Source organism: Enhydra lutris, unplaced genomic scaffold (assembly GCF_002288905.1).
Source record: "Enhydra lutris kenyoni isolate GAN:26980312 unplaced genomic scaffold, ASM228890v2 scaffoldscaffold12, whole genome shotgun sequence".
In the NCBI taxonomy this organism is placed as follows: Eukaryota; Metazoa; Chordata; class Mammalia; order Carnivora; family Mustelidae; genus Enhydra; species Enhydra lutris.
In genome coordinates this window covers 48,512,454-48,534,793 of record NW_019154096.1, presented here as the reverse complement: position 1 = coordinate 48,534,793, position 22,340 = coordinate 48,512,454, and the positions used below count along the sequence as shown (strand labels likewise).

Sequence of the window (22,340 nt, the reverse complement as noted above, 5' to 3'; positions counted from 1 at the left end):
AAGAAATGAAATCTTGCCATCTCCAACACCATCAGTGGAACTAGAGGGTATTATGCTGAGTGAAATAAGTCAATCAGAGAAAGACAATCATATGATCTTCCTGATCTGAGGAATTTGAGAGGCAGAGTGGGGAGTTTGGGGGGTAGAAAGGAAAGAATGAAACAAGATGGGATAGGGAGGGAGACAAACCACAATCTCACAAAACAGAGGGTTGCTGCGGGGAGGGGAGGGTGGAGAGGGTGGTGGGGTTATGGACATTGGGGAGGGTATGTGATACGTTGAGTGCTGTGAAGTGTGTAAACCTGATGATTCACAGACCTGTACCCATGGGGCAAATAATACATTATATGTTAATAAAAATAATTAATAATAAAAAAAAATTGTTAAGTGCTAAAATTAAAAATAAGGAAAAGCAATTCAGAAAGATCCTGAGATGGAAAAAAAATCCTGAAATGTTATTTCCCTTTATTCAACCCTAAAATTACTTCAAGCAACAGATTCTTTTGCCAACACTAATAAATTCAGGAATAATATATCATTGATTTACCTTGATTGTTACAGTGTAAATTCCAAATTTTTAAATCTAAAATAATCTCCAGGTGGTTGTACAATAGAAATTTAATGTAAATAAATGGAATCCTGAAATAATACAAACTCTAAATATTCTTGTGTTAAACCCAAAGAGTTCAACAAAAAGATCTTTTGAAAAAATATTTAATGCACATCTAACATGTCCTAGGTATTGCTCTAGTCGTGGGACATATCAATGAACAAAACAGACAAAATCCCCTGGTTTGTGGAGTTTATATTCTAGTAAATATAGATATAACTTAAATAATTTGAATTTTGTCCTTTCCGACAGAAATTACTAGTAAGGTATGTAAAAGCTTTATGTCCAAACACAAATATACATATCTCTTATAGCCATCCATCATACAATCATATGGAAATCTGTTTGACTTACAGCATTAAAATAAAGTCACAGAGATGAAAAGTATAGCATAGGGAATATAGTCAATAATATCGTAATAATGTTTCTGGGTGACAGATGGTGGTTACACTTACCATGGTGAGCATGGGGTAATATATAGAATTGTTGAATCAATATGTTGTATACTGGAAACATTTATGTTAATCATGCTTCAATAAAAATTAAATAAGTAAATAAATAAATATTTAAGAACATTTATAACACAGATACATTTAGCTACTGACTTCAAAACGTTAGAAGTCAATACCTTGTCAGAGAACGTGAGAAAGGTCAGGGGTCCTAAAATTTATCTGCCTAAGTGATTCATTGGAAAAGGAGATATTGGCTAGGTTTTAGGTAAGTATACCAGATTTTAGACAACTCTTAACAGATCTCAATTTATATCTGTGAACAAGCAACTGAAATAATCCAGATGTCAGACCTGTGCAGACTGAGGAAAACACGGGGTCTAGCGGGAGCAAAATTTTGATCATCCAGAGTTGTAGTACCCCATATGGTAGCTTGTAGTCACATGTAGTTATTTAACTTGGAATCAACTAAAAATTTTAAATTCAACTCCTTAGTCACATGAGCCACATTTCCAGGGCGCGAATAGCCCCCTATAGCGATGGCAGCCAAACTGAAAAGGGAAGACAGAGAACATTTCCAACACTGCATTAGTTCTATTGGACAGTAGTGCTTTAGAGAATCGGAAGAAAATGCCGCCACTCCTGGGAAAGACCAAAACTTCCCGAGAATGGTTACAGCAAGTGGCAATTTTAATGGCAAAAATATAAGTTGTCTTCTCTATCCCTTGACTATTTCCATTCCTGCGTCTTATCTTCCCTTCAGCTCCTACAAAACCTCTCCTTTCCTTACTCTTTCTCTTCGTAGCTTCTCACATTTTTTCCCCACTCCATTTCTCACCCCCTTCTCTATTTTCTCTAATAACAACTATGAAGTCTACAGTTAAAGACTGCAGCATTTATTGAGGTTTACATTTTTTTATATTTCTCATCGTTAAAATTTAAGAAGCCTAATCTTTCTGTTTCCAAAAATTACAATATTTAGAGGGAACTTTTTATTATGTGTATGTGAACTTTTGTGTATTTTCCACTCGGAGATCATTATCCTTCCTTAGAATTTCTCATCTTTAGAATCCGTGGTGGGAAAGATACGCAATTCTGGTTCCAGCCTCTGGGGTTTCCCTCTGTGGATGAAGAGCTCGGTCCCGAGGGCCGCGACGCCGGCGCGGCACCCCGCGAGACCTGTCATTCCGATGACCTTCTACTGTCACCTAGCGGAGAGAAGAGGCAAGGGTTCCTCCGCGAGTTTGGCTGTTACCAAGCGACGGAGGCTGTGCGAGGCCTGGCCTAAGGAGGAGGGCGCGCACTAAAAGCCGCTAGAAAGAACTGTAACAACGCCGATTTCTATTGGCTGAGGAGCTCTCGGCCATCGCCTTGAGCCAATAAGCAGATGCATGCGGATGACGTCAGACGAGATGCGACTCCTCCCTCCCACCCTCTAGCGACGCGCCTGGCGACCGCTGGAGCCTACTTTGAACTCTTGGGGAGCAGGAGGGGTCTTGACTTCCCCGTGTGCGTCTCACCCCATGTGCACGTCGCAGCTCGCACTACTGCAGGTGTTGTTCCTGCTGGTCCCCGAGGGCGTCTGGTCTCAGCCCTCATCCTCCCCGTCTGGGGCTGTGCCCACCCCATCGGACGTGGGGCTGGGGTCGCCAGGCGGGACCCTTCAGTCCTCCTCGGAGGGCTCTGAAACTCCCTGGCCAGTGCCTGGGATCTCTACTGTGGGCCCTACGGTAGTGACCCCCTCTGCACCTGGGAATGGGACCGTAGACCTCTTCCCAGGTGAGAGGAGGAGATGTGGGAATGGAAACCACTGACTTCGATCTGAAATTCTGGGAACAAAGTGAAATGCCGCAAAGTGGGGAGTGGGGCCATTGGAAGAGGGGAATTCGCGCTTGGAAGTTTGGGAAGCCTCATCCCGTTCGCTCTGCTTTATCTTCATAGTCTTACCGATCTGTGTCTGTGACCTGACTCCTGGTACCTGCGACATAAATTGCTGCTGCGACAAGGACTGCTATCTACTCCATCCCAGGACAGTTTTCTCCTTCTGCCTTCCAGGCAGCGTGAGGTGAGCTGCCGTGTGCCGGGTGAATCCTAGAAAAACTGGGACCCTAGTATAGGTCATATTTGGAAATAGGAAGGGTTATCTTTCCTGCCTTCAGCCCCCACTTGCATTTCTTTTCTTTTCTTTTTTTAATTTTTAATTTTTTTTTAAATCCCACTTGCATTTCTATAAGTGGGATCATGTTGGTTTTTTCCCCAGGAGTGAAGTTCCTCCTCGAATTCTCCAGCGTAGGGCAGTCCAATAGAATAGGACCTTTGTGTTGTCCTGTGGTTGCCCAAGGAGGCCTCTCTTAGGCATTGGCTGGCATCCATGCAGCACCTTTTCTGACCTAACCCTCCGCTTCTAAATGTATCTGTTTTTCATCCTGTTTCCTCTCAGGTCTTCAAGTTGGGTGTGTGTGGACAACTCTCTAATCTTCAGGAGTAATTCCCCATTTCCTTCAAGAGTTTTCATGGATTCAAGTGGAATTAGGCAGTTTTGTGTCCATGTGAATGATTGTGAGTAGTTGACTATGCTTGTTACCTAGCATTTGTTGAAAATTTGGCTTTGTGTCTGGACCTTTGTTTTTAAACTTTTCTTTTGTTTTTTGAATTTCTGTCATCTGCCCTCTTCCACCTCTCCACCTTCCCCTTCTCTCTTATTCGTGAATATTTGCAATTTCTTATGCCCTGTTGGCTGTGGATCAGAAAACCCATATAGAACTTTAATTCCAGTCATCCCCGTTAGCCATAAGGAGATGACTGCAGGAACTTGAATAGATTTCTGTATTGTTATAAAGTACAGACTTATTACAGAATATACCTCTTTGGAGTGTCTGAAATTTTAAATGTAGGAATTAGGAAGTGAAAGGGGAGAAACAACAAATTCATATACTTGAGAGATGGAAACATTATTGAGACTGGTCAGTTGAAGTTTAGAAGAAACAGGAGAGGACAAACTGAGTGTTATTTTCAACTTTGCCATGTTCTGACAGAAATAATACTATTTTGTTGTACTAGAGACTTATCTGGTGTGGGGCAAATGTGAGCATTATTGAACCTCCTGTTTTCATCACAAATTGCTAATAACATTCCTGGTATCAGGGACTTGGAACTGCCTGGCATTTGTCGACCATATTCTTACCTTAGATCTTAATAATAAAGCAGTAGTTCTTTTAACAGAATATACATGCAGTAGAATTTGATAAAAATCAGAACTGTTATCTTTGAAAGTGGAATATTATTGATTGTGAGTCTTCTGGGGAAATTTCTATAACTGAATCTGGGTAGTAGGAATAGGAGTGTAGCAATTTGTAGAAATTCTTTTGTACACTTAGGAATAGTGCATTTACAGACTTTGCTATGTATTATGCTCCAATAAGAATACATTTTAGGGGCATCTGGGTGGTTCAGTGGGTTAAGCCTCTGCCTTCAGCTCAGGTCACGATCTCAGGGTCCCGGGATTGAGCACCACATTGGGCTCTCTGCTCCGCAGGGAGCCTGCTTCCCCCCCCGCCCCGCCCCCGCGTGACTCTGTCTACTTGTCATCTCTTTCTCTCTGTCAAAAAATAAATAAAATCTTTAAAAAAGAATACTTTTTAAAAGCAGTTACTTGGTGTGCCAGGTATTTCTAAATAAATATTTTACTTTTATCTAAACCCCTTTTCTTTTAAAAAACATTTTAGCAGAATTAAACTATTTCCAGAAGCTTCAAAAGGTCAATGCAACCCGCTTTGAGGCCCTGGCTACAGAGTTTGGAGGCGGATCCTTCACTTCAACATTCCAAACCCAGTCACCACCACCTCATTACAGGGTGAGCCTGGGGATAGGGACGGGATTGTTTGGTGTGGTTTTTCCCTCATGGCTGACAGTTGACCAGGTATCCTTGAGGTACCCCCCCTGCAACGGGGTCAACTCTTTTAGAAGACAGTATTATCCACATTCATAAGCCCTTGAGTTAATTTTTGTCTCTACTTTTTTTTTTCTGGTGGAGTTCAGTCCAATCTTACTGTGAATGAATTTCTACTGTACTTTGTTCAGGCTGGGGACCCCATTTTGACTTACTTCCCCACGTGGTCTGTAATCAGCCTGCTGAGGCAGCCTGCGGGAGTTGGAGCTTGGGGGCTCTGTGCCGAGAACAATCCTGCAGGTGAGTCCAAAACAGAAGTGCCAACCTTTTTATTCCACTTAAAATAGGCTTTCTTAGAAATTGCTTTAAAAAAAAAAAAAAACTTTCTAAAAATTGCTTTTCATAAAAATAAAATAGGCTTTCTCTTTTATCACTCCCTTAATTCTTTGCATTCTAAGGTTTCCTGGAGAGTAAAAGTACAACCTGTGCTCGTTTCTTCAAGAACTTGACAAGTAGCTGCACCTTGGATCCAGCCCTCAATGCTGCCTCTTATTATAACTTCACAGTCTTAAAGGTGGTATTCCTTCCCTCCCTGTTGTCACTCTTGTGGACAAAGTCAGCATGCTTCCTGCTGTTGGGTTGTGGATAAAGCACTGAACTGAAAGTCAGAATGCCTAAGAACTACATAAAAAAACATAGGGCCCAGAAACCCTACCCTCTGAAGAAAGATGAAAGAGTTGGGGAATATATGTCCAGAATAAGAGATTCTTCCCTTCTGGATAATGGGATTGGCTTGGGAGGGTGGCAGGGGATGACATTTCACTATTTTACCAGAACCTCTTGCTTTTCTGTTCACTAGAGCTCTGCTCAGAGTAGGTATGTTGTAGCCCAACCCCTCCTCAGCTTTACTCATAGCATTTTGGTATAAAGAGTCAGGTAGAAGAGAAGAATCATTCTAATGTGTTGATTTTTCCTCCCCGCACATGAAACCACAAGCTCCTGGATATTTTCTGTGAGGTGTATACATACTCACAGTTCTTGCTACTCTCTAATTCTAGGTTCCAAAAGGTATGACTGATCCGCAGAATTTGAAGGTATGATACTGTTTATCACTGGAAAGGAAGGAGACTGTTTGATCCCTTTGCATCTGAGTCAGTTTCAGTCTAAAGTAATTGTGAAAGGAAATCTATGTGTGATATATCAAACTCTTAAGTGTGAATCTAAAACATTTTTTCTCATGTATGTTCTATATGATTAATAAGCATTACATGAAATACAAGTTCGTAAAATGTTAGATAAGTTTGGGAAACATTGGATTAAGTAAAGTTAAATACTATATTTAGAGTGGACTTCTTGGAGTCTTTAATGTACTAAAGGACTTGGTACTCTCTAAGAGGGGAATACCGAATATAATATTTCTCAAATTTATTTGGGGGCACCTTGCTGGTTCAGTAGAGTTTGCAACTCTTGATTTTGGGGTTGTGAGTTCAAGCCCCACACTGGATGTAGAGACTACTTAAGGGAAATAAAAACTTTTTTAAAAACTCACAAAAAGGGGCGCCTGGGTGGCTCAGTGGGTTAAAGCCTCTGCCTTCAGCTCAGGTCATGATCCCGGAGTCCTGGGATCGAGCCCCACATCAGGCTATCTGCTCAGCGGGGAGCCTGCTTCCCTTCCTCTCTCTCTGCCTGCCTCTCTGCCTACTTGTGATCTCTCTCTCCGTCAAATAAAAAAAAACACACACACACACAAAAATTTGTAAAATTTATTTGACTGTGGAACCTTTATTTTATACCTAGTGGAATTAATGTTCTGAGAAATATGTTTTGAGAAGAGCTGACTTAAAATCATTTTTTATCTTAACTTGTAGGCTGGCAATGGAAGGAGAGGGGAAGGCGGTCAAAAATGAAAAATACTCATTTCAGCATGATATATAGCTAGAAGAGAAAATACTGCTTTGATTTCAGTTGATTTGCTTCTTTCCCTTGCTAGTTCCAGGTTCCTGTAACCCTTGTCTCAGAAGCTGATCCTCCTTTCTTGTCTGGAAACACTTGTCAGAATGTGGTTTCCCAGGTGAGGACACTGACGTCAGATTCTGGATTGATGTTTGTTGATCAACATTACCAGAGGTGCCTCATCTTCCATTAAGTACCAGACCAACCCCACATGAATGTTTGTGCATGGAACTTAACATGTCAAGAACTGAGCCCATCACCTTCCCCTTCCTACCATATTTCAGTTTCCATTGCTACCATCCTCCAGTATTTCATATACAAAAGATTATGATTACTTTTGACTCTTCTTTCTTTACCCATTTGCGGTTTATTATAGTTCTTACCACATTTTCTTCTGTTGACAAAATCAGTATCATCTGAAAATTCTGAAATAGAAGAGTCAACTTCTTTTCCTCCTCTCTCCCTTTTGATCATCCTACAGAAGGAAGAATTATCTTAAGCGTCATTGTAAGGACTACCCAAAATCGAAGGTTACCTTCAATTGCTTATGACTTCCATCTCTAGCTGTTATCTTCATTCATCCTCAGACATTGGGAGAGCCAAGTAAACTGGGTGTCCATTCCATGCTCCCTCTCTACTCATCTTCTCTGCACACAGTCAAAACTCATTTTTTCCCCTTTCAATCCTTACCATAAACTTCTCCCATGAACCCTTTCAAAGAGCTCTATCCAGTCTGTTTTTCATGTGTAGATATTATATGAAGTCTTTCTCTTCATGGCATTTGTGTTTGGTATTTTTAAGATTACTTGTTTAGTCTCCCTCATTCGGTTATTTCTTTTATTGGAGATATAATTGACATATCATTAGTTTTAGGTGTAAAACATGATTTCATATATACATACATATACACACACAAAAATACACATATAGTGAAATGATTACCACGGTAAGTTTAGTTGATATTCATCACTACACAGTTATACGTTCTTCCTTGCAATGAGAACTTTTAAGACCAACTCTCAATGACTTTCAAATATACAATAAATTATTATTAACTATAGTCACTATGTTGTACCCTCATGCAGGTATAATAAAACTCTTAGAGACAGAAAATCTTCTGTATAATTGGCCCATTAAACAATTTATATTAATTGATTTCTACTTTTGTATTTCAGGTCATCTATGAGATAGAGACGAATGGGACTTTTGGAATCCAGAAAGTCTCTGTCAGTTTTGGACAAACCAACCTGACTGTCGAGCCAGGCACTTCCTTAGAGCAACACTTTATCATTCGCTTCAGGGTTAGAACTCTTCTTCTATGGGGGACTAAGGGGAGCAGAAATACTGAATTAGAAATTAGAAATTCAGTATTTCTGTGCTTCTGTGATGCATGCAGAATAGATTAAGAATATGAAGGCCTAGGGTTCCACACCCAGCCTAAAAAAAAAAAAAAAAAAAGGCCTACAATCTGTCAGTTGAGGCTTCAGCATTTAGTATTTCATAATTTAACTACAAACGATATTTAACAACATTTATTCAGTAACATTTTCTCAGATTATCTGGCCCCCCAATGAAGCAGTATTTTAGTCTCAAATCCAAACTCCATTTTTAGAAAAAAAGAGTCACTTTGAATCATTAACTCAGCCAACCTCCCACAGAAATTCTTTAACTACCTTTTCTCATATTTTTGCGCGTTCAGCAGGTTTTTGTTTCACACTTTTACTCTTTATATTTCTGCATTATTTGAGTTTATATACTTACAACAAATTTTTGCTTATGTATACTTATGAACATGGCAAAATATAATGTGACAGCAGTCAGCATTTTATTCATTTCCCACTTAATCTAACTTTCCAATCCTGGTAACTATCTTTTGACTTTCTTCTGCTTCTTCTTTTTGAACCTAGCGGACTCTTGTTTCTTCTTCACTCTGCCCTCAAGTAATCAACCAAGTCCCGTGTCTCTTAGTTTATCTCTGGAACGTCTGTAGTTAATTAAAAGATACTTCTAAATTATGTTTAAATTCTTCTCATTTTAGCCAGGCTGAACATAGCCCTCAATTGACAGTAATTTTTGAGAAACAGGGTTGGTCGATCCTTGGTTGTAATCCTTAGAAGAATTTTAAGATCACTTAGGACCTATTTTAGTGAATAAAAAGTAAAACACGGAAGTTTTGCAAGAAACTTCTGCAAAACGCTCCACTGTGGAAGGGAGCCAGATTGTTCAGTGCAGCGGCCTTACTGCTTTGTGATAAAGAAGGGTATGAAGCCAGGCAGTGGAAGATGTGAGAGCATGCTTTCCTCTGTAAGTGACTTTCCCTCTTTCTGCAGGCTTTTCAACAGAGCATAGCTACTTCTTTTACTCGTCCTAGAAGTGGAAATCCTGGCTATCTTGTTGGGAAGCCACTTTTGGCCATAACTGGTGATTTAAGTCACCCTGTATCCTTTTTTGGAGCTGGGTAGCCTGTTGCAGCCTGATGAGAAAAACTGTGGCTGCTCATCTTCTGGGTATCCCAATTCTGAGGTCCCCTGATTTTTTAGGTATTCAGGACTTTCTTTACTGAGCCATTAATACATTATGTTCTCAAAATTGTTGCCACCAAAGGCTTTAAAATGTGTTAAACTAGCTGAAGGTAAGGATCATGACTCACTTCCTGTTTGTTTTAATGAAATAGTTTTATACTGTTATATGGTTAGCCATTTTGGGAGAAATAGTTCTTGTCTCTGTGTGTTTTTCAATTACTAGATTAAAAAACAAATTTGTGATTTGAACAGTGTCATGACATTGGAAAAATACAGTGTTAAGGACACAATAAGAGTGTGAATTTTCCAATCGGCCTTCTTTTTATTCTGTTATACTATCCTTGACCATCGCTTTCTGCCTCAGATGACCGTCTTACAGAGTCAGGGTGATGGAATATGCTCTGTTAAGAGACATGAAGTACAATTTGGAGTGAATGCAGTATCTGGATGCAAGCTCAGGTCACTCTGCTTCTGCCTCACTTTCCACAATTTTGTCTCTGTAGAGAATATGTTGATAGGACAACTTTTATATTTTGGATGACTGCTAGTTAGAGTTTGTAATCTAAATAATGTTAATATTGCTAAAAGTTTTCTGACAGTCTTCTATATCTAATAATAAGGATTATTTCCTCTCATTTACTTTATAGTATCATTTTTAATGTTTGGATTAATATGTTAACATTGAACTGCAGCCTCCGCAGTGTTTCATTTCAGGCTGAAAAAGGTGGCTTGCAGCCACTTACAGCAGGAGACTTGTGAGGCTCTTCATGGAAAGACCAGCCCAGAACTCGTTGCCATCTTTGGTAATGCTGACCCGGCCCGGAAGAGTGAGTGGACGAGGATTCTCAGCAGCAACTGCAGTGTTTCGGTGAGGAGACAAATAACACATTCTCACAAAAATTTATTTTCCTCTTTTGTGTGTAAATTATGGATATCAAAATTAAAACCAGTCCTGTTTCTATAGATGATGGGACTCTCCTAGAAGGAAATGTCTTCCTTAACCTTTCACTGCTTCTGTGTCCAAATCCTTGGCTTCACTCAAGTGGTGTGCTCAAGGCCAGTGCCTCCATCATGCCTGGCACATAGATGACTCTCAGCCACTATTATTCAGTTTTTAATCAATGAATGTCCCTCCATGACATCATATGCTGTTCTACTTGCACACCTTTTTATATGCCATTTCTCTGCCTGAATTTCCTTTACCACCACCACTCCTTCCAGTCACATACTACTCATTCCCGTCCCATGAAGCCATCCTTAACCAGAAGTGGCAGTTTGTCTTGGCGTTCCACAGCACTGACTATGTACCACTAATAGAACACTTCTCATAACCAGTGTACATGAGCTCACCTTTTATTAATCTCTATGTTAGTCGTTCCCATTTTAGAATATTAATTTTTTAAGATCTAATAGGATGATCTGTTGTGAACTTTTGTGTTCTTTCTCTAAGACATATTACCTTCTCTGTTATATATAATGTTTAAAAAACAGTAGCTACTTAATGCATGGTAACTGATTATAGGCAACCATCAGCAATTCAAGCAGATGCTTCTTTACCCTTCTACAGGCTATGCATTGCACTTCCTGCTGTGTCATACCAGTTTCCCTGGAGATCCAGGTATTGTGGGCATATATAGGCCTCCAGTCCAACCCACAAGCTCATGTGTCAGGAGCCCGGTTCCTATACCGGTACCAATCCGTAAAGGTAAGTCATGGCTCATAAAGGACCACTAAGCCTTGCAATGCCTAGGTTGTCTTACAAGCTATATGATAAGCCGATCACCTTTTTTTTAAAGATTTTATTTATTCATTTGACAGAGAGAGATCACAAGTAGGCGGAGAGGCAGGCAGAGAGAGAGGAGGAAGCAGGCTCCCTGCCAAGCAGAGAGCCCAATGCAGGACTCGATCCCAGGACCCTGGGATCATGACCTGAGCCAAAAGCAGAGGCTTAACCCACTGAGCCACCCAGGCGCCCTAAGCAGATCACTTTTTGACAATGAGAGCCAATTTATGCTACCAGCCAACATTTGGTTTGAATGAGCTGACACAACTTCTAAGTCAGTCCCTCTGGCCGGTTATTGAAATTAGCATATTGTCATGATAAAAACAATCTGTATCCTTTTCCCCAGTTTCTTTTCTCTTTTAATTTCCTGAACCCAGACTGTAATACAGGTTAAGTCTTTTCAATTATCATACCAGTGTTACTATACCAGTTGATTTAACTACAGAAAACATTCCCCATAACTGTGCATTCAATATGACAGTCACATACTTATCAGAGTCTCTGAGCTTAAGGCTTAATTGCTTAAAGCTTTTGCTGGGGCTAGCTGGTAGTCATCAATTCTTGATTGGTTGCACTCCATTAAGACAGATAATTTTACTACATAGTAAACATATACCTGCTGTTTATGATGTGTGTTAAGACACCTTTAACACATCTGCCTTGATTTTAGTATCTAATCCTTAGCTTTAGAATTGCAAAAACAAAAATGATTAAGTCCCAGTGAACTGATTCACATATAAATTGCATGCCAGTTTATTAACTTCTAATGAAAACTAAAACTAATTGAAATTATTACCTATATGTCATTGCATTTATATCCCAGAAAAGAAATAAACTAGACACTACATGTAGGCCAAAAATAAAATATCTTTAGCTCCTTCTTATAACAGGGTTGAGTACCTTAGTGCTCTTTGCCTACAGATAGGGTTGAAACTCAAGTTACCCGAAATTATTAGTGAGAGCACTCCATTTTTTCTCTGTATTGGTTTACTGAATAAAATAGCAGTATTTCTATAAGACTCTTTGAGTCTGTTACAAATCCTACACTGAATAAATTGTTTTGTTTTTCTAAACTGTATCTTTATTTGCAAGCACCCAGGTAGTTTGGGAAGATACCCACAAGAGTATTCTTCTTTCTTTGAATCTCTGGTTCTCCTAGGCATGGAAGTGACCCAGTGCCTCTCTCTTATGTAGATATTTTAATCATTATTTTATTCTAGTACTTAGGAGAGGTTAGCTTTTTGGGTTAGTTTTCCCCCTCTACAAAATCACACTTTATAGTCATTCACATCTAACTGGCATAAGTGGTTGACAATTGAGAATTTCAGCTGTGTTTCATTCATGCATAACTGAAGACAGAATCTATTCCAATCATGGACCAAAAATTACCGTGTTGAACGTACGGAGAAGTGGTGTGGGATATACAAAATCATATGCCTTTACTTATGGCGATTTAAAGGATGTGCAAAGGTCATGTTGACTATACAAAAATTGTCACTTTAAGGGCTGACTTGAGAAACTCACCCTCATGAAAGTTGCCATGCCCCTATAAACATAAGAGGAGTTGTGAAACAATAGTGTCATATCAGAAAAGTTAAGTAAATACAAATATTTATTTCTATATAAAGAGATGATTTTATCATCTGTATTGAAAGACTTTCTTACTTCTTCGGTCATGAGTGGATATTTTCTCCTGAAGTCCTATAAACATACTCACTTTCTCTTAATGCATTTATATTCTGATTATTTGTCCTCTACTTCAAATCCGTATCCACACAGGCTTGTCTCTCAGGATTTCCCTATGAAATTTTTTTCGTAGAATAGCAAGAGACTATTCAGAGAAAGCTAGTGTACATGTTCCCAAAGCTTCTAAAGTAAAAAGAAGAGTTAAACTTTCAGAAGATCTATGTCCTGTGATTTTCTCCCTACCCACTGGCCATGTGGTTGGTAGCAGTCTCATGTAGGCTGTGTCAGTCAGCTTCTGTATCTGAGTGAGGGCATGAAAGTAAAGCTGGGGGCGCCTGGGTGGCTCAGTGGGTTAAGGCCTCTGCCTTCGGCTCAGGTCATGATCCCAGTGTCCTGGGATTGAGCCCCACATCGGGCTCTCTGCTCAGCAGGGAGCCTGCTTCCTCCTCTCTCTCTGCCTGTCTCTTTGCCTACTTGTGATCTCTGCCTGTCAAATAAATAAATAAAATCTTTAAAAGAAAAAAAAAAGTAAAGCTGGGTGGCACACTGTAGGCTGTGGGCTAGAGTTAGACTATACACTTGTTTCGTTTTACCCACAGTGTTTTGTTTTGTTTAAATTTGTGCCACATTGAAAAATCAGGAAATTTCATGTTGACATCCAGATTTCTGACTTCTCTTGAAAATCTAGCAATAGCAGTCCTACACTCCTGCCTGGCATAAAATCTCTTGTCACTGAATGGTTGTTTCCACTTATAAATAGAGGGCCCCTTGCACATAACCTATGCCTACCCATCCTTAGCCATCCCACTCTCTCATTCAGGTTCTCTACTTAGAACAGTAAGCATTTGTGTTTATGACCCTTGGAATGAAGCTGCTAGATGGTTAGTTAAATTTTGAATCAAACTGTCTGAATGACTTCATTGTACAGATGTTGCTTTAGAAACACTTTAAATTCCTCTCACTATAAAAAGTGAAGTAGCAAAATTTTTGGAAGTCCCCGAGTTAAAAACAAACCACTAAGCAAGGAAGAATTTAAGCAAAACACTTCCCTGTCTTCTTGTATGATAATAATATCTAAACATTTATTGTCATTTACTTTGTGATAATTACTGGTAGTGTTTTTTACAAATTTCTTTTAATAAATGTTGCATCCTCATAACAAACCCATGAATTAAATAGGGTTTACCCACATGGTACTTTGCTGTTTATAATTTTGTACTAATTGAGCATTTAAAGGGACCTTTAAGTTTGGGAATTAATAAAATACAATATGTATGCTATCTGAATAGAAACTTTTTTAAATTTAAAAATAAAATTATCTCTAGAAAGAAACAATTACTTTTGCAGAATATTCTGGATCAGTCAAAACCAAAACAATAGAGCGGCCTTGTGGCTCATCCGTTAAGCATCTGCCTCGGCTCAGGTCATGATCCCAGGGTCCTGGGATCGAGACCCGCATCAGGCTCTCTGCTTGGTGGGAAGCCTGTTTCTCTGTCTCCCACTCCCCCTGCTTGTGTTCTCTCTCTCACTGTGTCTCTTTCTGTCAAAAAAATAAATAAAATGTTTAAACACACACACACACACACACACACACACACACACAAAACAATAAGTGAGTGACAAGAACAATGTAGCGTCACAGGATCAAGGCTCTGAACCTTTATAGAATTATAATATTCACTTCATCTTTTCTTTTTTAAGATTTTATTTATTTATTTGACAAAGAGAGAGAGATCACAAGTAGGCAGAGAGTCCAGCAGAGAGAAGGGGAAGCAGGCTCCCTGCCAAGCAGAGAGCCCGAGGTGGGGCTGGATCCCAAGACCCTGAGATCATGTCCTGAGCCGAAGGCAGAGGCTTAACCCACTGAGCCACCCAGGCGCCCCTATTCACTTCATCTTTATCTTTAAAATGGATTATCAAGCTTTTTAGATTATCTTGGAGACGTATTTTTTACAGTTTAGGGAGCATGGGTGTTGAGTCAGTCAGACCTAGGTCTAAATCAAGTTATTTTCTTTCTCTAAATCTAAGTTTTCTCATCTATAAAATGGAGATTAATAATAATTCTTCATTGAATTGTAAATATTGAGAGCATAAAAGTAAAATAGTACATTTCCTGGCACATAGTGAATACTCAATAAATATTGCTCATCATAACATTGTTATTATTTTTATCATCATAACTTTTTCCCAAATTTCCATAGAAGTAGCATATTAAGAATGTTTAAAGCAAAAAAAACCAGAGATAAGCAGGCATTAGAGCAGTATTTTTCAATTTTTGTTGGCTGTCACCCATGGTAAGAAATGTATTTTACAACATAGCCCACATTATAGCACACACATGTATAAAACTGAAACAAAAATTTTAGGAAACAATATTTTATGCAATACACTGTGTGATATTGTCTATTCTGTTGTTGATTCTGTTTTTTGTTTAATGCTAGACACTAATGGGTCACAATTTGCAATTTGAAAAACACTTTTAGAAAGTACATCTCTGACTACATTTTATTTTATTTTTTTTAAAGATTTTATTTATTTATTTGACAGAGACAAGTAGACAGAGAGGCAGGCAGAGAGGGGGGCAGGAAGCAGGCTCCCCACTGAGCAGGGAGCCTGATGCGGGGCTTGATCCCAGGACCCCGAGATCACGACCTGAGCCGAAGGCAGAGGCTTTTTAACCCCCTGAGTCACCCAGGTGCCCCTCTGACTACATTTTAAAGCTAATGTGAATTCTCTAATTTTGCTTATACATAACTTTTAAAATGCAATAGAAAAACTTGAGTCTTCAGAATTTATGAATAACACACTGAACTTAGAAACCTTGTTCTTCCTGTGGTACTAAAATACCAATTCTAAAATGGGCCAGTAACATTCAGTATTATCCAGTGACCTGGCAAGTGCATTCAAGTTCCTTTTAATTATGGACTGTCTGCTAGACTGTATTAGTTCCAAACCTCCACACAGTTATGGAGGCAATATTTTAATATATGGGGGAAAAAAGGCATTTCATTTGAAGTATTAATTTATAAATAAATATATGAAGGAAGGAAGCACAACCTTTAGGGATCCTAATTACAGTGTTGAGAGAATAAGGGGGTCAAACTGATCTGTAACTGCTGGCTATTAAATAGCTATGGTATGCTTTTCTTCCATGTGTTTTATTATCTCTTGCTACTTTGTATTGGTGCCCTATCTCCAAAAATACCTCTACTCCTTTGTCCAAAAAAAAAAAAAAAAATCTTTATTGAGTGCCTATTTTGTGCCAAGTGCTATGGTGGATGCTGTAGATATGATGCATGGAAAACAAGATAGACATCATCCCTGTCCTCATGGAAAGCAAAATGCTTTATTTCTGAAATTAATAATTACCTCATATTTTATTTCTTTAGTTTTCTTTGAGCTAAAAGCTAAGACATCTCACACTCTCCAACATCTCTAAAATCTCTCTCAATGCAGTTTTCTAAACAGTTGAACTTGGCATGAGATATTAACAGTTCTACTTTTTCCTCTGTATTTTCTTCATAGCGACCTCCATTACTCGATGTAGTATAAACTACTTCCTGACCACCTGTTGTTATGGAACTTTCCCATCATCCTAGGAATTCCTCTTGTTTCTTGTGTTAGAGTCACTGTTTGCCAGACACTGCTTTCTCCTTCTTGGTTGGCTCTCTTGTTTTGATGGAGCTCAAAATCTAATAACCTCTTCGAAAAGAAAGCACACATAAAGTACATTTTTATTTTAGTTTACCTAAGAATAACTTTATTCAAGCATCTGTCATCTTTATTATCATTTAAATTATGATTGATCATTTATCCAGGCATTCTAGATTGAATTCTAGATTGGAAATGTTTTCTGCTCACAATTTGAAGGCTTTCTTCCATTGTCTTCTAGTTCTCAGTGCTGTTCAGAAGCTATTTTAAGATCTGAAGCTTCTACAATATTATGCCTTGGGTAGGTTTTTTTTTTTTTTTTTTTTTTTTTTTCATTATGCCAAACAATTTTGGATATTTCTTATTCTGAAAACTGAGAATTTTCAGTTATCATTTAATAATCACACATGCAATTTTCTCTGTTCTTTTTGTAACTCCTGTTAATCTGTTACAGGGTCACTAGATTGCTTCTCTAATTTTTTTTCTTTTATATTGTCTATCTCTCTCTTTAGCTCTTTGTTCTTTCTAGAAAAGTTCCTCACCTGTCTTTAACCTTTTTACTGATTTTTTTTTCTGACTATCCATTCTTAAAATCTAAGAGCTCTTATTTTCTCTTTCATTTCATAATATCCCTTTTTATGTATATTTAAATATCTGGGGTACCTGGCTGGCTCAGTCAGAAGAGCTCATGACTCTTGATCTCAGGGTCATGAGTTCAAGTCCCACCTTGGGTGTAGAGATTACTTAAATAAAACTTAAAAAAAAAATAAAGATCTTAAGTTTTGATCTTTATCTTTCCTTGTCTGTTTGTTCTGATATTTTTCTGTTTTATTTATTCTGTTCACTTGGTTCAGTTTTTCCTCTTTAATGTGAGAAGCTTCCCCACACATCTGGCAGTCCCTAGCTGTCTATCCAACCTAAGAGTAAGCAGTTAAAGCTAACTGAAAGCTCTGTGCTCATGAATGAGACTTGCTGACTGGTGGCCTTCACAGTAGGACAGTTAGGTACAGTTGCTTTTGGGGTTATGGAACTGTCAAATGTCAGTCTTTTTGTCTTGTTGCTGAAACTGATCATTTTCTCCAGAAAAGACCCTCCTGATTACTGACTGACAGGTAGGGATATAAGACCATCTGTCAGCATTTTGGAGCTAAATGAGGGAAAGGATTTCATTATACAGAAAAATTTTCCTATTTTTAGTTCCATACGTCACTCTGTCCTCCTTTATGCCCAATGTCCCTAAATCCAGAATTTCTCTTATTTAAATTATCCAATCTCTTATTGAGGTGGGGAAGGGGTGGTTGCCTGATCACACAGAGGGGGTATAATTCAGTAACCACTTTCTGTCCCTACCTCATGCCTGCCATCATGTTATATTCTGTCCCCCCATTTTCTTTCGTTAGTCTCAGCCAGTCTTCCATTCCTGGCTGGAGTCAGTGTTGCCTTTTCAGCTTTAGCCTAAGCTGGCTGTCCTGGAATGCATGTGGTTCTTTCAGTGCCCCAAAAGTTACATTACTTCTGTGCCAAGTCCCTCAGGAACTACACTGTTTTAAAAAAAGATTCCAAAGAGTTAATATGACATGTAAGATCATCACAGCATTGGCCCCATACCCATTTTTTTAAGTACCTAAAAGGGTTATTCCAGACAAAGTTGTGTTCCCAGAGCCTAGTTTTATTGTTGCCAAAGGCCACAGCAGATAATATGTAGCATCAGGGTAGACAAAGGTGAGTGGAGGAAATAATCATTTCTGGTTCAACAAGATAGTTATTTACTGTCAAATTATAATCAGAAGTCTGATTGGTAAGCACAGAGAACAAAAGGAATTCATTTTACATAAACTTGTTTCAGTCATCAGGCTACAACTGTATCTACCAAAAGCTATGTGTAGTATTAGATCAGATACTTGAGGGGCGTCTGGGTGGCTCAGTTGTTACTAGTCTGCCTTTGGTTCAGGTCATGATTCTGGGTCCTGGGATCAAGCCCCGCATTGGGCTCCCTGCTTGGCGGGAAGCCTGCTTCTCCCTCTCCTGCTCCCCCTGGCTTGTGTTCCCTCCCTCGCTGTGTCTCTCTCTGCCAATAAATAAATAAAGTCTTGGGGGAAAGAAAAAAGATACTTGAGTCAGTTTGATGAGGTCCCTTCTTCCTGGAGCATCTGTTTCATTTGACTTGAATTGGGCGGTTGAGAGGATCCTTTCTAACCCTAAGATTCTGTCAATCTGATGGGCTTTTTATCGACATTATGAGTTCTTTGTTTTTCCCATGAAGTTTCACATTTTCTGCAATTGAAGTGGACTAGAAATGCCACTAGTATGTGCACATGTGTACTGCTTCAGAGCCTGGAGCCTTCTGGGACTTGATAAGGTAAAGCTGCTAAGCACATAACAGCAGCAGTTTTCCCATCTGGCCTCTTTGATATCAGCCAGCTCCCCATTTGAGGGAAGCTAGAGTCAGTTTTTCAGTCTTTAGGTAGGTGTAACTGTTAACAGTCCTAGTGTCGTGGACTGCTGCTACAAAATTCATTTCCTGTGTATCATAGAATGAGAACTACATAGTATCAATGCGAGAAAAAGGCATATCCTGCTTAGAGCAATTTGGTTTTGGTCTTTTTTCAGGGAAAGTAATAGTAACAATCAAGTTAGAGAGCTATATGAATGGGTTCCAAGCATTGACCTGTCATGGACTTTCTTCCTGCAGATTTCTCAGCAAATAATAGATGTACCTTTGACAACTGTTGTGACCTTTGTGGACATTACCCAGAAGCCAGAGCCTCCAAGGGGCCAACCTAGAATAGACTGGAAACTGCCATTCGACTTCTTTTTTCCCTTCAAAGTGGCATTCAGCAGAGGAGTAGACTCTCAGAAAGGCTCAGCCTCTCCCATCCTTATCCTGTGTCTCTTAGTACTTGGAGTTCTCAAGCTAGAAACCAGGTGAAACAAAAAGAACCAGCTATTAATTTTCCCTATGGGAAGTTCGGAGACAGCCTACTTAATCTTGGCTAAATAGGTCCATACCTGCTCGTGACCAGAGGAGAGTGTATAACATAACAGAGGACCTAACTGAAGGAATGTTTGTATGTGAAAGAAGGGATTTTCGAAAAGCAATAAAAATACCTTATTTGTCATGGTTCTCTGTTTAGGACTGTGCAGACCACCAAGTACACATTAGGTTCTCTACTTCTCAAGCTAGGAAGAACACAAAGAGCCCTGCCTCCAGCCCTTCAGCTTGTGTTTGCCTCACTAAAGTCTTGCAAGATCTTCATCCATCTGCTCACAGGCACACTGAGGCCCAGCATTGAAAGGAATGTGCTCCTGCTGTCCCCTGGATGAACTTGGGAATAGATGCCCTCTGGACTTGAGAGGAGCTGAAAACTGCTGGCTAAGGATTTCATCTCACCTCCCCCCATTCCCTTGGGCCACACTCTGTCCGGGCATGAGTGAGGAGAGCAACTCTTTCTAGTCAGTTTCCAAAATGACTGTGGAATCCCAGACCCCCATTTTTTACTAGCAAATGATCCTACCGCTCATTTCTGTATTTTTCTTCCATTGTGGTGAGGAGAAACAAAACTGAGAGCTTTGTTGTACTAATTCCAGCAGCACACAGAAGCTGACATGTGATCACCTCATGATTATCTATGTGCAGGAGCTTTTAAAAAGTGGGGAAAAACTTTCATACATCACACAGTGGCATTCAAATAGAAGTACTTGGGCTCTTTTCCTGGGAGTGGAGCTAAACATAGCATGATAAGTAAGATCGGTTGGGAGCATGGAAGGGTGTGATGCCAGGAGCCAGAGGGTTGGGAGCCTAAAGTGACTGTAGTAGAAACACTGAATGGGCAAAAGAGACACTAAGATATGGGGTAAGTAACATGAGAGCTCATTATATGGGGACTTGAAATCCAGGCAGAGAGAACTGGGAGATAGTCTTTTTTCCCCACACACATATTAATCTGAATCTAGAATTGCCTTTTAATAAAACATATACTTAGTTATAATAAATCCTACTTCATGAGCAGAAAAGCTAATTGTAGAAGGCATCTCTGATGGGTTTATCATTTTGCCCACTCCAAGTACCCTGAAAGTAACCTACCTCCCTGGAGGAAAGTGGCAAGGTTCTCATAGCAGTTATTACCAAACCAGGAGGAAGTGCTTCTGTACAAGGAACATTCTGCACAGGGGAGGTCGGGACCTGGGAAGCTGATTGTATGGTTCCCAGTAGAGTCCGTTATGAAGATGTTAATGTGAATTCAGCAGCCCTACCTCTAAAGAGGCCTGTACCAAAACAGACCACAAGCTACTGGAGTATTCAGGGTCTCCAGTTTGGGCTTCTTAAAGGGGAATAAGTGACAACCCTATATTATGGGGTAGGAGACATCTAGTTTACTCCCAATAGCCTACAAGTCCTTCTTAGAATCTGATCCCTCTATTTCTTTATTCACATGCTTATTCCCATGCCCAGGTGCTATGAAACCATCCTATCTCTATTTATCTACCAAAAAAATTTAACTCACATACTGTGTAAGTCACCCTTTTAAAATACAAATCAGTGGTTTTTAGTATATTCAGATTTATGTAACTGTCACCACTAATTCCAGAATATTTTCATCACCCTAAAAACAAAGCCCACACTGATTAGCAGTCATTTCTCATTTCCCCTTTCCCCTGGGTTCCTAGCAGTCACTAATCTGTTTTCTCTGTATGTAGATTTGCCTGTTCTGGACGTCTCATATAAATGGAATCATACAATATGTGACCTTTAGTGTCTGTGGCATATTTTCAGAGTACCTGTTGTAGCATAGATGAATAATATTCCAGTGTATGATTATACCATATTTTATTTATTCATCAGTTGATGGACATTTGGGTTGTTCCTACTTTTTGAAGTTATGATTAATGCGGCTTTGAACATTCATGTACAAGTTTTTGTGTGGACTTAAGATTTTATTTTTTTTTTTAAAGATTTTATTTATTTATTTGTCAGAGAGAGGGAGAGAGAGGGAGAGAGAGCAAGCACAGGCAGACAGAATGGCAGGCAGAGGCAGAGGGAGAAGCAGGCTCCCCGATGAGCAAGGAGCCCGATGCAGGACTCGATCCCAGGACACCGGGATCATGACCTGAGCCGAAGGCAGCCACCCAACCAACTGAGCCACCCAGGCGTCCCAGATTTTATTTATTTTGAGTATATACCTTGGAGTGGAATTTATGAGTAATACGGTAGCTCTGCATTTCTCTTTTTGTAAAACTGCCAAAGTATTTTCCAAAGTGGAAATCCCACCAGCAATGTGTGAGTATTCCAATTTCTCCACATCTTTGTCAACATTTGTTATTGTCTGTCTTATTTTAGCCATCCTTGGGAGTGTGTAGTGGCATTTCATGTGCTCTACCATGCCCTTTTAAACTGTAATACATAGAGATCTTACACCAGAAGTCAGCACATCTGTTCTTCCAAGACAGGAATACCTCAAGTGTTCTCTTCCTCTCTGCATCTCTGCTAATTTAATTAGCTTGTAAACATAGTTTCCAGTTACAAGACTACTTAATATACCTTAGATAAGATTTTATGGTTCTCTCTAGTCACTCTCCTTGTAGTAGACCTTCAAGACTTTTTAAAAACCATCTATAGCACAATGCAGTCTTCTTAGTTCCCTTCCTTTATCTCTACAAGTTATCAGCTATTTGATTTACTGCACAAAAGGTCTGTATTGTAACCACGTATTCAATTTAAGGAATAAGTTTTATTTTAAAGGGATATGTACAGTTTGGATAGAATGAAATTGAAATTCCAGGCAAACATCGCCAGGGT

At 39.4% G+C, this 22,340-nt stretch overlaps 1 protein-coding gene across 3 annotated transcripts; it reads left to right on the top strand.

Annotated features, from left to right (window-relative positions):
- The first annotated feature begins 2,509 nt into the window (after positions 1-2,509).
- On the top strand, positions 2,510-21,218 carry LOC111145342 (tectonic family member 3). Of its 3 annotated transcripts, none has more exons than XM_022500190.1 (14): positions 2,510-2,838; positions 3,001-3,124; positions 3,500-3,618; positions 4,785-4,912; positions 5,140-5,248; positions 5,407-5,522; positions 6,007-6,042; positions 6,939-7,019; positions 8,077-8,202; positions 9,232-9,339; positions 9,788-9,882; positions 10,138-10,291; positions 10,991-11,128; positions 19,678-21,218. In XM_022500190.1, the coding sequence occupies exons 1-14, from the start codon at positions 2,583-2,585 to the stop codon at positions 19,834-19,836; spliced, it is 1,749 nt and encodes a 582-aa protein (XP_022355898.1). In that variant the 5' UTR covers positions 2,510-2,582; the 3' UTR covers positions 19,837-21,218. The 3 variants fall into 3 exon arrangements, with proteins under 3 accessions (XP_022355898.1, XP_022355897.1, XP_022355899.1); XM_022500189.1 differs by lacking the exon at positions 19,678-21,218 and adding an exon at positions 19,236-19,662; XM_022500191.1 differs by lacking the exons at positions 4,785-4,912; positions 5,140-5,248; positions 6,939-7,019; positions 8,077-8,202; positions 19,678-21,218 and adding an exon at positions 19,236-19,662.
- The last annotated feature ends 1,122 nt before the right edge of the window (positions 21,219-22,340 follow it).

Coding starts and splice junctions, on each gene's coding strand:
- LOC111145342 (XM_022500189.1), top strand. CDS start 2,583: ATGTGCACGTCGCAGCTCGCACTACTGCAGGTGTTGTTCCTGCTGGTC. Junction 3,619..4,784: donor TTGTGTCCATGTGAATGATT/GTGAGTAGTTGA, acceptor AAAACATTTTAG/CAGAATTAAACTATTTCCAG. Junction 11,129..19,235: donor ACCGGTACCAATCCGTAAAG/GTAAGTCATGGC, acceptor TTCTTCCTGCAG/ATTTCTCAGCAAATAATAGA.